The sequence below is a fragment of the Episyrphus balteatus genome, chromosome 3 (genome assembly GCF_945859705.1).
Source record: "Episyrphus balteatus chromosome 3, idEpiBalt1.1, whole genome shotgun sequence".
NCBI classification, from domain to species: Eukaryota; Metazoa; Arthropoda; class Insecta; order Diptera; family Syrphidae; genus Episyrphus; species Episyrphus balteatus.
In genome coordinates this window covers 126129968-126147297 of record NC_079136.1, presented here as the reverse complement: position 1 = coordinate 126147297, position 17330 = coordinate 126129968, and the positions used below count along the sequence as shown (strand labels likewise).

At 29.2% G+C, this 17330-nt stretch overlaps 1 protein-coding gene across 1 annotated transcript; it reads left to right on the top strand.

Annotated features, from left to right (window-relative positions):
* The first annotated feature begins 984 nt into the window (after positions 1–984).
* Positions 985–15279, top strand: LOC129916846 (profilin). Its single transcript, XM_055997037.1, has 4 exons — positions 985–1272; positions 1835–1970; positions 13539–13710; positions 14344–15279. The coding sequence occupies exons 2-4, from the start codon at positions 1860–1862 to the stop codon at positions 14439–14441; spliced, it is 381 nt and encodes a 126-aa protein (XP_055853012.1). The 5' UTR covers positions 985–1272; positions 1835–1859; the 3' UTR covers positions 14442–15279.
* Positions 15280–17330: the final 2051 nt, after the last annotated feature.

Here is a 17330-nt window from a genome sequence, read left to right as displayed (position 1 = left end):
ATTTTTTTTTCAATGCAAATTTTTTTTAATTTGCAATAAAATTTATTTTTTAATGCAAAATATTTTTAGTTGCAATAAATATTTTTTTTTTTTTTTGATGCAAATATTTTTCAGTTGCAATAAAATTTTTCAGTGCAAATATTTTTCAGTTGAAATAAAGTATTTATTTTTTAATGCAATTTTTTTTTATTTGCAATAAATATTTTTTTTATTTCAAATGCATTTTTTTAATTGATATTTTTGCAACCCTGTTTTGAAGTTTGAAACGTACTCAAATTTTCAAATGAAAAAAATTTGAAAAAAAAAAATTTTTAATTTTTTAAAAAATAATTTTTTACCTTCGATTTTTTTATTTTTCTTAAAGCCTTAACTAAATTGGCTGAAAAAGTGAAAAAGTACAAAAGTGAAAATTTTCAAACTCATTTTTGTATTGTTTTTCGGGCTGTCAAAAAAAAAAAACAAATGATGCAAAAAACTTATTTTTTCGTCCAAAAAACATTTTTTTTACAAAAAAATTGCGCTTGCGAGGAAAAAAAATATTTTCACTTTTGTACTTTTTCAAAAAGTGGTGAATGTAGTTAAGCCTTAACGCAAATTTCTTTATTTGCAGTACATATTTTTTTTTTTATTTTCAAATGCATTTTTTTCATTGTTATTTTTTTACAATACTGGTGTGCACTAACGTTGAAAACAATGCTTTTTAAATTTACAATCAATGTTTATAATAGTTTTTATAAAACGTTTATTAATTTACCTGTAAGAATTTTGGACTGTTATCAATTTTATTTTTAATGTTCCAAAATGTCAAATGTTATCGCGCTTTAAGAAATTCACTTTATGGTACAAAAAAAAATTCCCAACACTCGCCTAAAAACATTCATCCTGGCATCACTTTCCCATCAACCCAGCCCCAGCGTCCTCTACCGGTCTGACTCACTCACTACACTCACTAAAAAAAAAACCGGTTCGTCATATCTTTTTTCTTCTTTTTTTTTTCTCCATCATCGCCGTTGGAAGATAAAAAAAATATATCCAAAATCTACTACAGTAGAGTTTCTGTTTCAGCCATAGTCATTTGCAGCCGACATCTCACCGTGAAAAGTTTCGTTTAGTAAAATATATAAAAAAAAATCCCGTGGTGTGCCATTTTCGATTTTTTTCTACCTTCACTTTAACACAAAAAGAAAAACGTTTTCTCTCTCAATTTTAAAATCCAACAAAAAAAAACTCACTGCTGCAAAAAAAGCATTTCTATTTTCATTCAAATTAAATGTAGGTGTTTTTGTTATTTTTCTATATAAATTTTGCAATAATTTTAATATATAAAAAAAACTTACTCAAAAAAAAAAAATTCTGCAAAAAATTTCCGATAATTTCTCTGTGCAATACATATATGTATATACCATTATACACATACATACTAAAAAAAAAATAAATTCAAACTGAAGACACTTGGGGCTTTCTCTTTCTCTCTTGCGATTTTATTATATACGTGCATCTAAATTTGCCAAAACGAGACAACATATATTCTCTTTTTTATTTTTTTTTTTTACTTGTATAATTGTATTTGTATTTGTAAACCGACATCGACGACGTGTGTATTATATTTTTCTATGTAAATCGAAAAGAATCGAATATATATTCGAAAAAAGGAACTCTTCCAAATCCAGTATTGAAATTGACAACGACAAAAAAAAAATCAGTGTGAAAATTTTTTTTGCCTCTTGCTTTTTTCTCTCTCTTTCTCTTTTAGAAATTTTGAAAAATTCAAATCAAACGCAAGTTTAGTAATTTTAGCATTTTTTTGTATTTAAAATTTCCTCTAAAAAAATAGAACAAATAATATACACACATCCAATATGAGCTGGCAGGATTACGTCGACAACCAACTCTTGGCCTCGCAGTGCGTTTCAAAAGCGGCCATCGCTGGGCACGATGGAAACATCTGGGCACAATCTAATGGTTTTGAGGTAAGTTTTTCAGTTCACAATTTCAATATAAATTAAGAAAAATTGGTTTCCTCTTTTAGATTTTTTAAAAATTTATCCTCGAGCTTAGAGACACCCTAATGAGGATCCCAAAAGTATATTTTAACTTATGTTTTCTCTTATAAAATTTCCCTTTTTGCCTAATTAGGGAATAATAATGCTGCAAAAGGTCTTAAATAGTCATCGATAATCAGAATCACGCAAGTTCAAGGGTGTGACCAGCTTCAGCCAGCACGCCGGTATCGCAATCGCATTTTTCTCTTTTTCTTCTTCTTGTTTGCCCATGTCCCTTGTTCCTGCTTCTGTTTCTGTTTCTACTGCTATCATCGTTGTTGGTGGTGTGTATTCTGTTCTCTGTTGGTGTTGTTTCTTCTTCTTCTTCCTTTTCTGGTTTTGGTTTTTTTCACTCAACAACCATCTCACCCATAGACCATAGTTGTTGTTTGTTCTTTCAGTTAAGGGTGTGTGGGGGTGGGGTGCAGTTTTGTGAGGAGAGTTCGCGTGGAAAAACTTTTATCTTTTGTCCATTTTGCTTGCTTGCTTGCATGATGCCTCTGCTTTTTTTCCTCCTTTGCTTTTTTATATCTCCTCTGTAATTGTGTCGTTGTCATTCTCGTTGTTGAGTAAAGTCGAACCAACACAAAGGGTGGGGTGGTGTGAGAGAGGCAGAGCGAAGACAGAAAACCCAAAGTTAGGGTTGCCATCCGTCCGGATTATCCCGAACATGTACTCTTTTTTTTTTTGGCTGTGTGGGGGACGTCCGGGATAGTTTCTGTTAATTGTCCGAGATTGTACTCTTTTCAAGCTTTTAATAGGGGTTTTTTCTTTTTTAGTTCAGAAGAAAGCTTTGAACAGAGTCTGAACTGAACGTGTTCTGAGCGCTCTGAATTAATATTGAAACAGATTTGAGAACAAACTGCCAACAAATGACATTTTGTCAATTCATAGTTGTTAAACCCAACAAAGGAAAAAAAATTATGTTCTAATAATTAAACATAACATAGTTTGAAGTAATTTGTTATTAAAATTTAACAACTGCACCGAGCCGACAGCTTCAGCAGCCATTTTAATTTTGATGGTGCATATACATAATTTTTATGTTTTTTTTTCATTGACGTAAAGCGTTCAGGTTTTACTCAGAATGTTTGGTCTTATTTTTTCCGAGCTCGTAGTTCGTGTTCTGAACGATTTCTGAACAAAAAAGATACACACATTATGAAGCTCTGAACGATCTGAACAAAAAAGAAATACGATTTAAAAAAGAAAAACCCCTAATATCTCACTACTTGTATGCTTGTTCGAAGAACGAATAGAGTTCATAAAAAAAGCGAGGCGTATTTAATTTGGTTTATTATTTGCTCAATTTGTTTTATATTCTGTCCCAACATAATCAAAAAACTCAAAAATTAACGTATGAGCTACTGCTTAGGTCCAATTTATTCACACTCAATTAAATTTAAAGTCACCATTTAAAAAGGGAAATTTTAAAATTTGTATGCAATTGACAGTTTTCAAGTTTTTAATGGAGATTTTTAAATATAATGGAGAGTGAATAAATTGCGCCTTAATGAATTATCTGATCAACACAAATATTTTTTAATATTCTTCCGTCTTCCGATTTTTTTTTTTCATGTAACTTTAGCACTGAAACCTGTAAGAAAACAATTGTAATGGTCCTGTATAGAATAGTTAACATCTTTTGTGAGAAGATTTACTTTTCCAGTTTTATTAGTAACTTAATTAAACCTTATTGTAAAACACATTGAAGCAAAATTTTGAACGATTAAGGAAAATGCTAGTCATTTAAGGTCCATTTTCTTCACTCGGAGTTGAACAAAACTTGAGAATTTTTATATTAAAAATTCTCAAGTTATGTTCAACTCCGAGTGAAGAAAATGGACCTAAGTAAGTTGTTAAGTAAACAAAAAAAGACTGTTTCTTAACTAAGGAACTAACTAAAACGACTTTAGCATTTTACTAAATCTTTTGTTTATTATAATAATTATTTACTCATATACTAATTAAACGGCAGAAAATGCCAAACTTTGTCTCTTTTATTTTTGTGGAAAAATAAGAAAACAAAATTTAGCTACGGGAACAAGGGTAAAAAATGTGATTTTTACTTAAATTTTAATAAGATTTTTCCGTTTTCTTTTTTTTTTTTTATTAAAACCATTCGTTTTGTCCTATTGTTCTGTCCTTATTTGTTCTTAAAAGTCTAGGATTTTGCATCTCAATTACTACTTTTGTCAAAATATATCTGGCAACTCTACGGCCAAAGTCGAATCCGAAATTTTGTTCGAAAATAAAAAAAAAAAAAAAAAGATTGTGCATGTGCTGCCTTGTGCTACGCTCATGATGGTTGTTTGCCCATTTTCGCCGGGTGTGTAGCGTATCCGTTTTCGTTGTCGTATACCTACCTACCTACATATAGTATTTATATACGTATATCTAAATGAGTAGGAAGGACGAGAGAAAAAGGGTGTGTGGGATATCCACACCGCGAATTAATGATTCAACATTTGATAGCCGCTTATATACAACCGCCGCCGCCGATTCTGAGTACATATACCTATGAGATACGTCTCATGGACGTGTGAGCCAGAGCCAGTCAGTCGTCCCCCCAAGCACTCTTTTACTGCCTTCTCGTCGATTCCGACTCGCCTCGGACTATGTACTTGTTTGGAAGAATGAATCACTTTTCCAAAAGTTGCTGCTGATTCCTTTTCTTTCTTCTCTCTTTGTCTTTGTCATATTTTTTTTTTTTTTTGAGCTTTGCCTTTTTCTCTTTGTACCCAACTTGCATTTTTTTTTTGTCTTTTATTTTTGCGGCGAATTCAAAATAAAAGGAAAGAAAAGAAGGTTTTTTTTGGTATAAAATTTTCTTATCAAAAAGAAAAGTGTGGGTTGTGCTGTGGGCCGCCTGCATGAGTGAGTGGAAATGGATATATAAGCAAAAAAAATTTAATATAAAATGGCTGCCAAATTAGAGTTGTATTTGTGTTGAAGATGTGTCTCTATGAGAACTGTGATTGTCGCGCAAGTACTACAAACATGCGAAAGACTGAGATGAACATATTTTTGTTTAATTCATATTCTTGGATTCGTTTTTTTTTTTTTTTTGCTCGAATGTGTGTTGATGATGATTTACGGCCAGAGGAGGCTTTTTTTTTTTGTTTCTTCTAAAAATCTAAACATACATACACAAAAACACTTGGCAATAGTTTATTTTTGCAAAAAAAAAAAAAATATATCTTTGAGATAAAAATTATGAACTTGACAATGTTTAGATGGATTTTTTCATAATTTTTCACTTTGCAGTGGCGAAAGTGAAAATGTGCACCCACAAGTCTCTTTTTTGTGAGATGAGAAATAACAAAAATGTCTTGATTTTTTTGTAGCCGGTTTAGAGACTTGAAAGATTTGAGAGATGTGTTGAAAAAATGTAGCTATCGTTTTTTTTTGTTTGAAATGACCTTTGAATTTTTTTTTTTCCTGTTCAAATTGAATTGAATGACCTTTTCACAGCTGGCGGCTTCGATGATATCGCCCCCTTTTTTTTTGTATGTTAATTATTATTATTATTATTTTTATTATGTGTAAAAAAAGAAGGGATCCTTTTTTCTTCTTCTTTGTTTATGGCCACAACACACAAATTGTACCTACATACAATTTTTTTTTTTTTTTTCATTTTTTTCAGGGTGGGGTGTGCCTGCAAAAAACAGATTGTGTGTTATTTACTTTACATATTATTATACAGCTATCAGCCAGCCATAAGGCACCTTCATTGTGTATAAATTGAAAAAATAAGTTAAAATGTTAAAATTGGTGGTGAGAGATATCCGTCGTGGTTGGATAGTTTATCTTTCTTGTAGAACTACCTACCTCCCTTTTTTAGATTGAAAGTATAGATTATTTGTGTGTCCTGTTGTGGCTATAATAGATATGTATCTTGTGTCTTGCGACAACTACAGGATGTTTTGTCTTTTGTTCGTTTTCATTTCCTTCGTTTCTTAACTAGTTGATTTGTAAAAATTAGTCATCTGTGGGTTCCTTTTACATATTATCAGGGTAATTTCCTAACTACAAATATAAATAAAAAGGAAATAGAACCTAACCAACAGAGCAATACTTAACTAGGTATTGGTATAAAAGAACTTCTAAGGCGCAGGGCGCGTCTTGCGAATTTTGTGTTTTTTTTTTTATCTTTTATTTAAATTTTATTCAAGAAGAATAGGTTTGATGATTTGAAAACATTATGTACCTACCTAGCGCTACCCTACATTATTTAACAAAAACGATTTAAAAAAAAAAAATAGATACCCAATTTTGGGGCTAGGGCGTTTTAAAATTTTGTTTGCTAAATGAGTTTAATTTGATGATGAAATTAGTTAGGCACAATTGATGTGGATAGGTGCATTTATCAACTAACTATGGTCAAAATAAAGGAAACACTCCCAAATTAAAACTGTAGACGAAAATGTTACAAATTTGGTATAGGTAGGTATATTTTATTAATGTTAATAATATTTAGGTAATGTACCTACCTATGATTTTATTGGTAAACAAAAAAATATTTTGGATAAAACGGGTTCCAAGTTCTAAATCTAAATATCTCGGTGTAGTTAAAGACAACAAATAAACTTTTGAAGATCATAGGTACCTATAGACTTTTTGTTTTAAAAATTTTTAGAGTTCTGTGTAAAGTTAGACAGCGTTTACGTACAACAGAGGAACACGACAAGACTGTTCTCCCTAACACGGATACGCCAAGCTCCTCCAAAAGGGCTATCAATACCGCCGATTCACCTAGGTACCAACTGTTTGCCAAATCAAACCAAGAAGAGGTTAAAGATATCCCCGCCTAGTGTAAAAGGCTACTAAGTCGCTATAGCTGATTTTGGAAAGCCCACACACAAGCTGACCGAGAATGAATGGCAGCTCCTTGAACTAAGAATCCTGGAAGAATTTATGGTCGAGCCCTTGAATTTTTTGGAAAGCTATAAGAAATGTATTTGTTCCAGCTTCTAAATAAAAGGACTTATTTGTTGGGCTGTTGTGATAACTTTATTCACATACGAATCAACTGAATCACAAGTCTTCAACTTCGTATTCAACAAAGTCCTCAATAAACCAACTCTTCGTGTAAGACCTTTGTCGGCAAAAGCAGCTTCTAAACGATCCCAAACCAGTTTTGCAGTAGTTGCCGTCTTAACATGAACGAAATTTATTGGATCGATCAGTAAAATTATCTTTGTTTTCGCTTTTGAAATTTTCTTAGCATCTTTTTCTGTTCCGAGAACGCTTTCCCACAGATCTTCATGCTCCAGAAAATTCTGTACTGCGAATTTCAAATCTTCGAAATTCTCACGTCCTTTTAATTTTTCAATAGCTGGAATCGACGACATGATTCCTTTGAACAAATTATTTTCTTTTAATATGCAATTATATTGTCCAGCGATGCTGGGCCCATAACCTTTTGGAAAGCTATAAGAAATGTATTTGTTCCAGCTTCTAAATAAAAGGACTTATTTGTTTGAAGATTGTAGCAAGAATAAAAAATGAAAATTTTATTTTACAAACATATAAATATTAAGTTGCTTGAACAATATAAATAAACAATAAAGTAGATTCTTTAAACAAGTACAATTTCAACAGAATTGGCTCAATATTAAGGAAAGACTTTGTATGTGCCTTATGATACTTGTATCAAAAATGTTTTATGCCCAATCTATCTGTGAGAAAATGTTAGTACCAATGAAATCTCAGTATATGGGATTTTATGCATTCAACCGCCTACCAGGCTGTATAAAAACTTTAGAAACTATTAAAAGAAACATTTTAAAAATGTTTATTAATATTTAAAAAAAAAAAAATGTTAAAAAGAGCAAAAAATGTATCTACCTAATTCTAAATAATTTTGTAAAATTGTAAATATTTTCTTTAGTTGCTTAATAAAACTCAATCTAATATTCTGATTCATGAAACCGACTAAACTGAAAGACTGTAGTGTGCACGTCATCCAACCCGAATGAATTGATTTTCAAACGTCACACCCGATACACCGAATCCTAATAGATTGTGACATTACAAGACAGGTTAACAAATTTTAATTTTAAAAATATAGCAACAACTAAATACATTAGCTACCTATGGTCAAAATTAAAAAAAAAAACTCAATTTTCAATTTTCCAAATTTAAACTGTTTGCTAAAATTTTGTTAGGCGAAAATATAACAAATTTGGTAATGTATTTTTTATATGTATTTGTCAATAATATTTAGTAAATATGATTAAAAAATATGATTTGACTTTTGAATTGGAAATTTTCAGCGATTCTATCATGAAAGTAAATCCTTGCTAAGTTCAACATAAATATTTTTTTTAAAAACGTAGTATAAACGAAGTAGAACATAAGACATGTACGACCAAGATAGGATTCAAATTTATGTTCTGTATGAGCAAATGAGCCTTAATAGTATATAAGTAAGAAGAAACATCCTTTTCAATGAAAATACCCAATTATCATTATAAAAAACATAGGTACCAAACTTATAAAATGTTCGCCTTATTGAAATGTAGGAAACAGTACGTTAATAGAAAGGAGTGTTTTATTATTAGGTGCATAGAAAGAAAATTTAAACAAATCTAATCAGAGTAAACCTATACAATGAGATAAATAAATCTGTTTTCTGGGCATAGAAGATCAATCTGGTAAGCTATCTGAGATAATTGATTATCTAATTATTTGTGAGGGACCTAAAACGGATACATTATCTGTCAAAAACAAAAAAAAAAAACAAAAATGGGTACTTAAGTACCAGAAATTATTTTATCGCATATCTCCATCGTCAACTTGTAATACAGAATGATTCCATATTACACTCAAAAAACAAAAAAAAAAAAAAAAACAAAGCGAAACAAGAAACCAAAAAGTCAGCCGTGAACATAAACAGCTGTTTTTTAAATTGGATTTTGTTTTTACTTTAAGGTCTTTTAGACCTTTTTGAAAACTGCAATAACACACCTTTATGAATGGAAAGACTATAGGAAATTAGAAAATTAAAACAGGCATGCACCTTATATGCTTTGGTCTCACTTAGCAGACCATCGTATCATTGAATTTTTACTGAAATAAAAAAGCTGAAGTAGTTTTCAGTAAATATTTGTTCTTGGATTCTGTGTTAAGTTTTTCCTTACTGGATCTTAAAGTTTCACGAAAACAATGAAAAATCGAAAAATCTTTTTCACAAGAATTTAATCTTTATTTTAATCTTATTTCATTTAATCGTTATCCATCATAAAAAAAAATAATCTGTCTTTGTCTTCAAAAAAGAAAAAAAAAAAAATAAACAAAATAACAGAAATTCCTGAAATTCCAAATAGAAGATATTCAGTAAAAGGTACTTTTATTTATTTTTTTTTTTTCTATTTTATGACGAATGGTCTAAATTTCCATTCATGATAAAATTTAGTGCGTCATAGGTATCACAACATAAAAAATGACTTGAAAATTATTTTTAGTGATGACGCATAATAATTACGTGGTGAATCCTATATCGTTATGTTTGTACCTTTATATTTGAAAAAAAAAAAACAAGATAAATGAGTTATTTTTACGAAGTTAAATGTTTATGATTTCCCTTGAGTGGTAGTCTTCATTTAACCCAAACCTTAAGAGGATTACTCAGTGTTCTATTTAAATACATGTGGCAGTCTGGGTTTTATTAGTAATGTAGTATATCTGGATCCCTCATGCTGACCATATGTTATACTTGTACCCTTAAGATTTAAGTCTCAGATGGTCTGATGTATCTTAATAGTACCTAATTCAATTTTCCTAACACTAACCACTTTGTCTTAACATGTTAAGGGTATTTGTATCTATATTTAAGTCCTCATTTTTAAACAACACTTAACAATTATTCGAAAAGTTGTTGTTTCAACTTAACAAAATACAAGTTTCTTTTTACGGATTTCGATATAATTCATATTTGGTATTATTGATGACAGAAAAAAAAAAAAACATAAATTAATACCAAAGACAGAATTAAAACTTGTTCTCTGCAACTTGGGATTAAGGTGTTTTTTTCTAGTTTAAAAATAGTGCATTGAGATTGCAGTGTAAAATTAAAGATACAAAAACTTTGTTCCTTATTAATAACCTCACTTTTATTTTTCATTCATTTGAATATACAGCCCTATTCTGCTATTCGATTCACGTGAAAGTCTAAAATAAGAAGCGTTTAAAAGGTGGTTAAAATTAAATTTAGACAATTTATTTTTCTTTTGAATTTCTAAAACAGACGGGAACAACACTTTGCTATCGAAAGTTAGAAGTTTTTCAAAGCCAATTTGACATGATTAAGAAAGGGAATCTTTCGATTCACGTGAATCGAATAGCAGAATAGGGCTGATAAATAACTACACTGAAACTATGGCGTCGTTGAACTCTTCATTAATGAATAGAAATCTTATCTTTCAATACGAAATAACTACTTACACAATCAACTAAAGGGTTTTTTGTCTCGATAGCACAAATTTGCAAAAATTAGATAAACTATTGATAAGATAAAGAAAAACAACAGAAGAAGAAAAAAACTTGATAATAATAAAAACATATTTATTGTTTATATAAAAAGTAGTTTTGTGTATCACTATAACATTTCGTGAATTTCGTCCGATGCCAAACTTGTTGCATTAATGACCTTGAATTTTTTGCTGTCTACTTTTTAGTTTTAGAGTAGAGAGGAATACAGATGGCAAATTTATTTTAAACTTTGAAGCATAAATTTGTACACACAAGTATTAATCTAGTTTAAAGAACAAGTTATGATATTATATAGAAAGATGTTGCAAGGTCGTTTAGCTTTGAACTTTCAAATTTTTTTTTTTTTTTACTGAATATGATTTTTATTTATTACTTTTTTTTTAATGATTAACAAAACTAAAATAAAACTTTAAAAAAAAGAATTTTTGCTAGACTTTAAGAAAATACCAATAAAACCTTACATAATTGCCTTAGATCCACGATTTTTCAATATATTGGTTCATCGAAACTACCTATTTCGAACCAAAAAATTGTCTTATCCTTGTTATTGACCTAAAACTATTCAAGCTTTGGGACTGTTGAATCTAATTTCTTGCTTGATGGTAGTCATGAGGTTTAATCGAGCATATAGAAGTTCATAATCCATTATTTATTTGACTATTATCAAGTTCTTGGATGAACTTTTCATTATGTTAAAATTTCTTGCAAAAATTTATATGGATTTTAAGTACAGCATTTTTCGGTGATTATAAGTCCTTTTTTTTTAAATCAGGGTGCTCTGGAGAAGTGAACCAACTTTTAAATAATATTTTAAGCTCAAATAATTAATCCAAATACATATTTATTTGTTTTTTCTTAAATTCGAAAGCAAATATTTTCGGATCAAAGTTTCGAAATAAGTTTTGGTTTAAAGATATGAGTTCAAAATGAACAGGCGTATGTATTTATTTAAAAAAATTGCAAATTTATTTTTTTTCGTATTTTCGACAAAAAATCAAGGTTAACCCCTTGCCTTTGCATAATACATTTTCAAAAAAGTCCTTCAAATCTATTGAGTGATACATCAAAAGAAAGGTCTTTTTGAGCTCTATTCATAGCTGAAAACCAAAAATTTCTTAGAGGTCTGGTTGCTGAATTATTTGCTATCGAAATATGTACCTATTTTTTTTTTCTTACATTCGGAAGCAGATATTTTCGGATCAAAGTCTCGAAACAAGTTTTGCTTTACAGATACAAGTTCACAATGAGCAAGTCTATACATTTAGATACCAAAAATTACAAATCAGTTTTTTTTAAAGATTTTCGAGAAAAATAAAAATAATGCATTTTGAAAAAAGTCCCCTAAATCCATCGATTAACCAAATACATAATTCTAAAGAGGTGGTTACCGACTCTGACTGAAATTGTTAAGTCATTTAATAACAAATTACGTGTCTTTATTTTCTTCCGATACCTATCATTATTTCATCCCTTGTTTTCCGCAGGTACTCACAACACAAGTAATTAAGTAGTACATAAAAAGAAGGATTAAAAACATATGCTTTTAAAGGCTATTCGTTTAGTTACAGGTAACCTTTTTGATGAATATTTACGATAGTTGGAGAAAGTTTATTATTCTTTTTTCCACCAATATTCTTGCACATAAATATCGTGTTGACAGTTTATGGTTACACTGTTTTTTATTTTTATCGAGAAGTTTTCAGGAATTTCCTTGTTGTATCAGATGAACTTTTACATTAATCTGCTTATCGATCAATAAGCAATAAAGTCCAACCGGTTAAGGTTTTGTAGAGCAAGAACTGATTCTTCCGAGTAAAGAGTTTTGATTTAATTTGCTTTCCCAAACCGACACATTCCCAGAGTAATTCTGCGTTTTGTGTTATTCGTGTGAGTAAGAATACCTCAACAATAACACTAAACTGGCCGTCAAAATTAGCAAAACCCTGACAAACATGTGGGGCTTATAGTTTGATCATAAAGGTCATAAAGACAAAAAAAACATTGGAAATTTTCTTTGAATACTGGTTTTCACTAAATGGTTTAATTTCAATTTTACCTCAAGGCTCTGTTAAAATTTTGATTGCTCTAAGTACTGCAAGAAGTGTCTTGAGCTTACTGTAATAATTTACTCTATCTGTTTAATAACAGGGTGTTTACATTACGGGAACAATTGCGAGGAATCGACAAAGTCTCCAAAAGTATCATTATCGTGAAAAAGTGCATCTCTGCTAAACCATTCCGATTTCCATTCTTGCAAATTAATTACACGCATAGAAAAATGGTTGGTAGTTGTTAGTCACTCTGCCTTGCTTCTTTATGAGTTGTCGTGTCACAAATTTATTTTATAGTTGAAGTCTTTGCTCTTCTACATTTAAAAATGTCTCTGTTGAACTTGTAAACTAACACTTAAGTAAACTTTTTGCCTTATTTATTTGATCTTTTATTAAAGTCCATCCCGCATTCTATATAAACACCAATGATCACAATTCTGATGAAATGTATGCCAAACCATCAAATGTTTATTATCTTAATTTTTTTTCTTTTGTTTGTGTTGAAACCATTTTAGAAACTTAATCCGATTCACTGTCACATTTCTTAAGAAAACACAAATTCTACATTATCCAGTTACCATAAACCATAACTTTTTCTTAATGAACCTATCAATAATAAAAAAAAATATACAAAAATTAATCAACAATGATAAATAGTCATAATTTTTTGTTACCGTTGTATCTCTACCTTTTTTTTTTCAAATGGGCTCGCTTGTAATTATCTGCTTTCTTTACACAATATAAAATTTGTGTCAATTTAATTTTAATTTATTTGTTAAAAATGTCTACATTTTGTTGCTTACCGCAGTCCAAATATATTCTGTTGTATCAGAAAAAAAGAAGTAGAAAAAAAATTTAGCAGCTAGAGGATAAATTTTAAATATTTTATTTTGATCTTAAACTTAACTATAAATAAAACTTATAATATTGTATTTTTTTCAAATTTAAGGTGACAAAAGACGAACTAGCAAAATTGGTTCAAGGTTTTGAAAAACAGGAACTCCTCACCAGCGGCGGAGTTACGCTAGCCGGTCAGAGGTACATTTATCTGTCTGGAACTGACCGCGTAATACGTGCCAAACTAGGACGAAGCGGTGTCCATTGTATGAAAACGCAACAAGGTTTGTACACATACAACATTTTAAAAACAAAAATCTAAAAATAATTAAAAATAATTCGAAAAAAGTCTTTATTATTAACACCAATTACCTACTACCGGCTACTATCATAAGCCGGTTTTTCTTGAAACCTCTTTGATGATAGTCGTATGACCGTTATAAGGTCAATAAACTATAAAAAAGCATGGCTAACGATGATATTGACGATGATGATGGCGATGATGATGGGGCATATAATTTAAATCTTTCAATAAATTCATCTCTTGTCTCTTCTTTTGTGTGTTTGATAGCTGTTGCTAGTGTTGTTGTTATTGTAACACTGAAATAAATTATAATGAAAAGATCATTTATGGCAATAACCTTGCGGCTTGAGATGTGATTTCTAGAATACATATGTATGCCCTCCATTTGATTCGATTGCCATTAATGGCATTAACAATCATTGTCGTTGTCGTTGTTGTCTCGTCGTCGTAGCCCCGTTTTGTAGTCGTTCGACTTAATTTTTCAAAAACAGATTAACGTGTTTTTTTGTTCATACTCAAAATGCATTTTTTTTTTTTTCATATTTGTCTCTCATTTTCCTTTTTCTCTTTTAATTTTTTTTTTTTATATTCTCATTCTTGTGTCTATTTGCAGCTGTTATTGTTTCCATCTATGAAGACCCTGTACAGCCACAACAGGCTGCTTCCATTGTAGAGAAACTTGGAGATTATCTCATTACTTGTGGGTACTAGAACAAAAATTAAAATTTTAATATCTGCTATGGAATATAAAATAAAAAAAAAAAATAAGTAAATAAAAAAAAAAAACAGAAAATAATAATAATAAAAAACAACAATCTAAAACATATAATAAAAAAAACTGCAATTGTGAGAATAAAAATCATTTATAATTTTTACGATGTGTTGTGTCAACTTTTGCTAATCTTAAACTACTCTTGAATCGTATCGCTTTTTATGTTCTATCATTTGATACCAGAAGAAACAGAAGAAAAAATCACGAAAAAAATACAAGAAAAAACAAAAAAAAAAAAACCAACAACAACAACAATATTTAATATAAAAACAAAATAAACATAAAAAAAATCAATGTGTATTATTTTTCATTTGCTGCTGAGCGCGACAAAAGGAAAAAAAAAACGAAACAAAAAAAAAAAAGAAAAAAAACTTTTTAAGTATATTAATTGTATGTAATAAACACAAACAAAAAAAATTAAATAAAGAAAGTAATAATATAAAAAAAAATAATAATGATAATCGCGGGGAGTCCATAAAAAATAAATAAAATATTCTCTTTTTAATCGTAGGCCATCATCCGTTTTATACAATACAAAAAAAAAAAGTAAAAAAACAAAAAAAAAAAAAATAATAAAATAAAAATATCAATAAAAAATAAGATTTCCCAAATTTTTCTCATGTGTTTTTGCTTTGTACAAATTCATACTTGATTTTTTTTTCTTTTTTTTTTGTTAATTTCCTTTAATTAATTGCGCTAAAATATAAAGTTGATGAAAAAAACTATAAAAAAAACGCTATGAGTTGTGGGTTAAATTTTTTGCATTTTTTTTTTTTTGTCAACAAAATACCTAACAAGAATAGAATACAAGAAAATCCTTTTTACAATAATTTTTAATCTTGTTGGCAAACATCATTTTTTCTTTCTTTATATTAACCAAACCACTGTATTTTTATTTTATTTTTTTAGATAGTTTCACATCTATATTTTCCCTCTAGCTAAGTGTTTTTAATATTTTTTTCTATTCCCGTTTGATGATGATGAAAAATAAAAAAAAAAAAATACTATTGCTAAAAATATACACAATTTTTTCCAACGCTCTGATATGCTACTTTCTCTTTACAAGTATTGTTTTATTTTTATTTTTTTGTTTTTGTCTATTTTAAACTTTTTATTTTTCTTTTCTAATTTTAAAACGCTTAACATGAAAAATAAAACAAAACAAAAATTATTGTATTTATCTTTTTAGTCATAGCTTGTAAAACTTACTTTGTTTAATTAAAAAAAAATTTAAATAAAATGAAATGATATAGTAACTAGTAGATTAAACAAAAGAAAAAAGAAAAAGAAGTAAACAAAAAAGAGCTGTTTCGCAAGAGAGAGAGATTTTTTTTTATTTTATATTTTTTTGAAATTTGTTTTGAATTTTTTGAGATTTTTTTCTAAATATTTTTTTGTTTTAATTTTAATTTTTATTTTGATTTTATTTTTTTTTTTTTTGATTTAATTATTTTACATTTTTTTAATGAGACGACATTTATATTAATAATAATTTTTCGCTATTAGTTTTGTAAACGAAAAACCAAGAACAAAAAAAAAAAAACAAAAAATAAGAATAAAAAAAAAAGTTTATAAAAAAATTGTTTGCGCCTGTTACTATCTTTGTCATTCTTATTATATGTATAAATTTCCAAAATTATTGGTGAAACTTGACAAGTGTGTGAAATTGTTTTTCATAGTTTTTTTTTTATTTTAGTAGAATCCACAGGTAATAATGCAATATGTAGGATTTTAGTGTGTAAGAAAGGCGATAAATAAAAGGGGAAGATGCTCATCTAGGAATCTAATGTCGACTTCCTTTAAAAAAAATCGTATTTGAGGCGATCTTGATACAAATTTTTTTTTTTTATTAAGAATAAAAAATGATAAACTCAAACCTCAAACTCGATTTTTTTAAAGGAATTCGACACTAAATTCCTAGATAAGCATCTTCCCTTTTCAAAGAAGATCCGTTGAAAGCTTTAGTAAGTGCAAATGAAAGATTAAGTTTTTTTTCACTTTCCTAGTCGTTGAAGTTCGGGCACAGCACAGTGTAGCCACCGTGACGTGACGCTTGGTCAATAATTCGAAGCTAAGCTATAAGTTGAAGAACTGTAAAACAGTGTTCATTTTTACCAATGAAGTTTTAATTATATAACTGTCAGTTACTCAACTGTAAGGAATCACTCGACATAACGCATGATGAAAAATTAAATGCCCATTTTATTCAGATTAAAAAAAAAAACTAGTTTTCGTTAGATTTAATTTTGTTCAAAGTTTCCAAGTTTTATTTTTTCAAATCTAGACTAACTTGAAGTGGTTACCCCAAGCTCTAGCTTTCGCGAAGGGCTCGTCTGCCCGGTGTTTGGGTGCGGAAAAAACTTCTGTCACATGTATTTTTGCAATCAGGGAGTCAAGGGCAATAGGATACAATTGTTTTTAAGTGGTTACCCCAATCCCTAAAAATGCGTGTTTTTGAGCTCGTCTGTCGGCAGACGATCAGTTTCGTCATCACCATGACTGGGATTTAGTATAACCTCTCACACAAAAAATCTGTTGCCAGCTCTTAGACTATGTGGAACAACAAAAAAGAAAAAATGTAATTTGCTCAAATAAAATAATTTTATCTTTTCACTATTAACATATTTTTTCTTGTAGCTGCTTTGTCAAGCTATCTGAATACAAGATATCTGTCTTGTTCAAAAAGATGTTCCAGATACAGGTCCTAATCGATAGGTGATTCATCGATGATATAGTTATTAGTCGACAAGTCAACTGCTTATTTTGACAGCCTTTTTCTGAATCGAATAGTAGAATGGAGATGGTGGCTTGGAAGTGTAATCAAAACC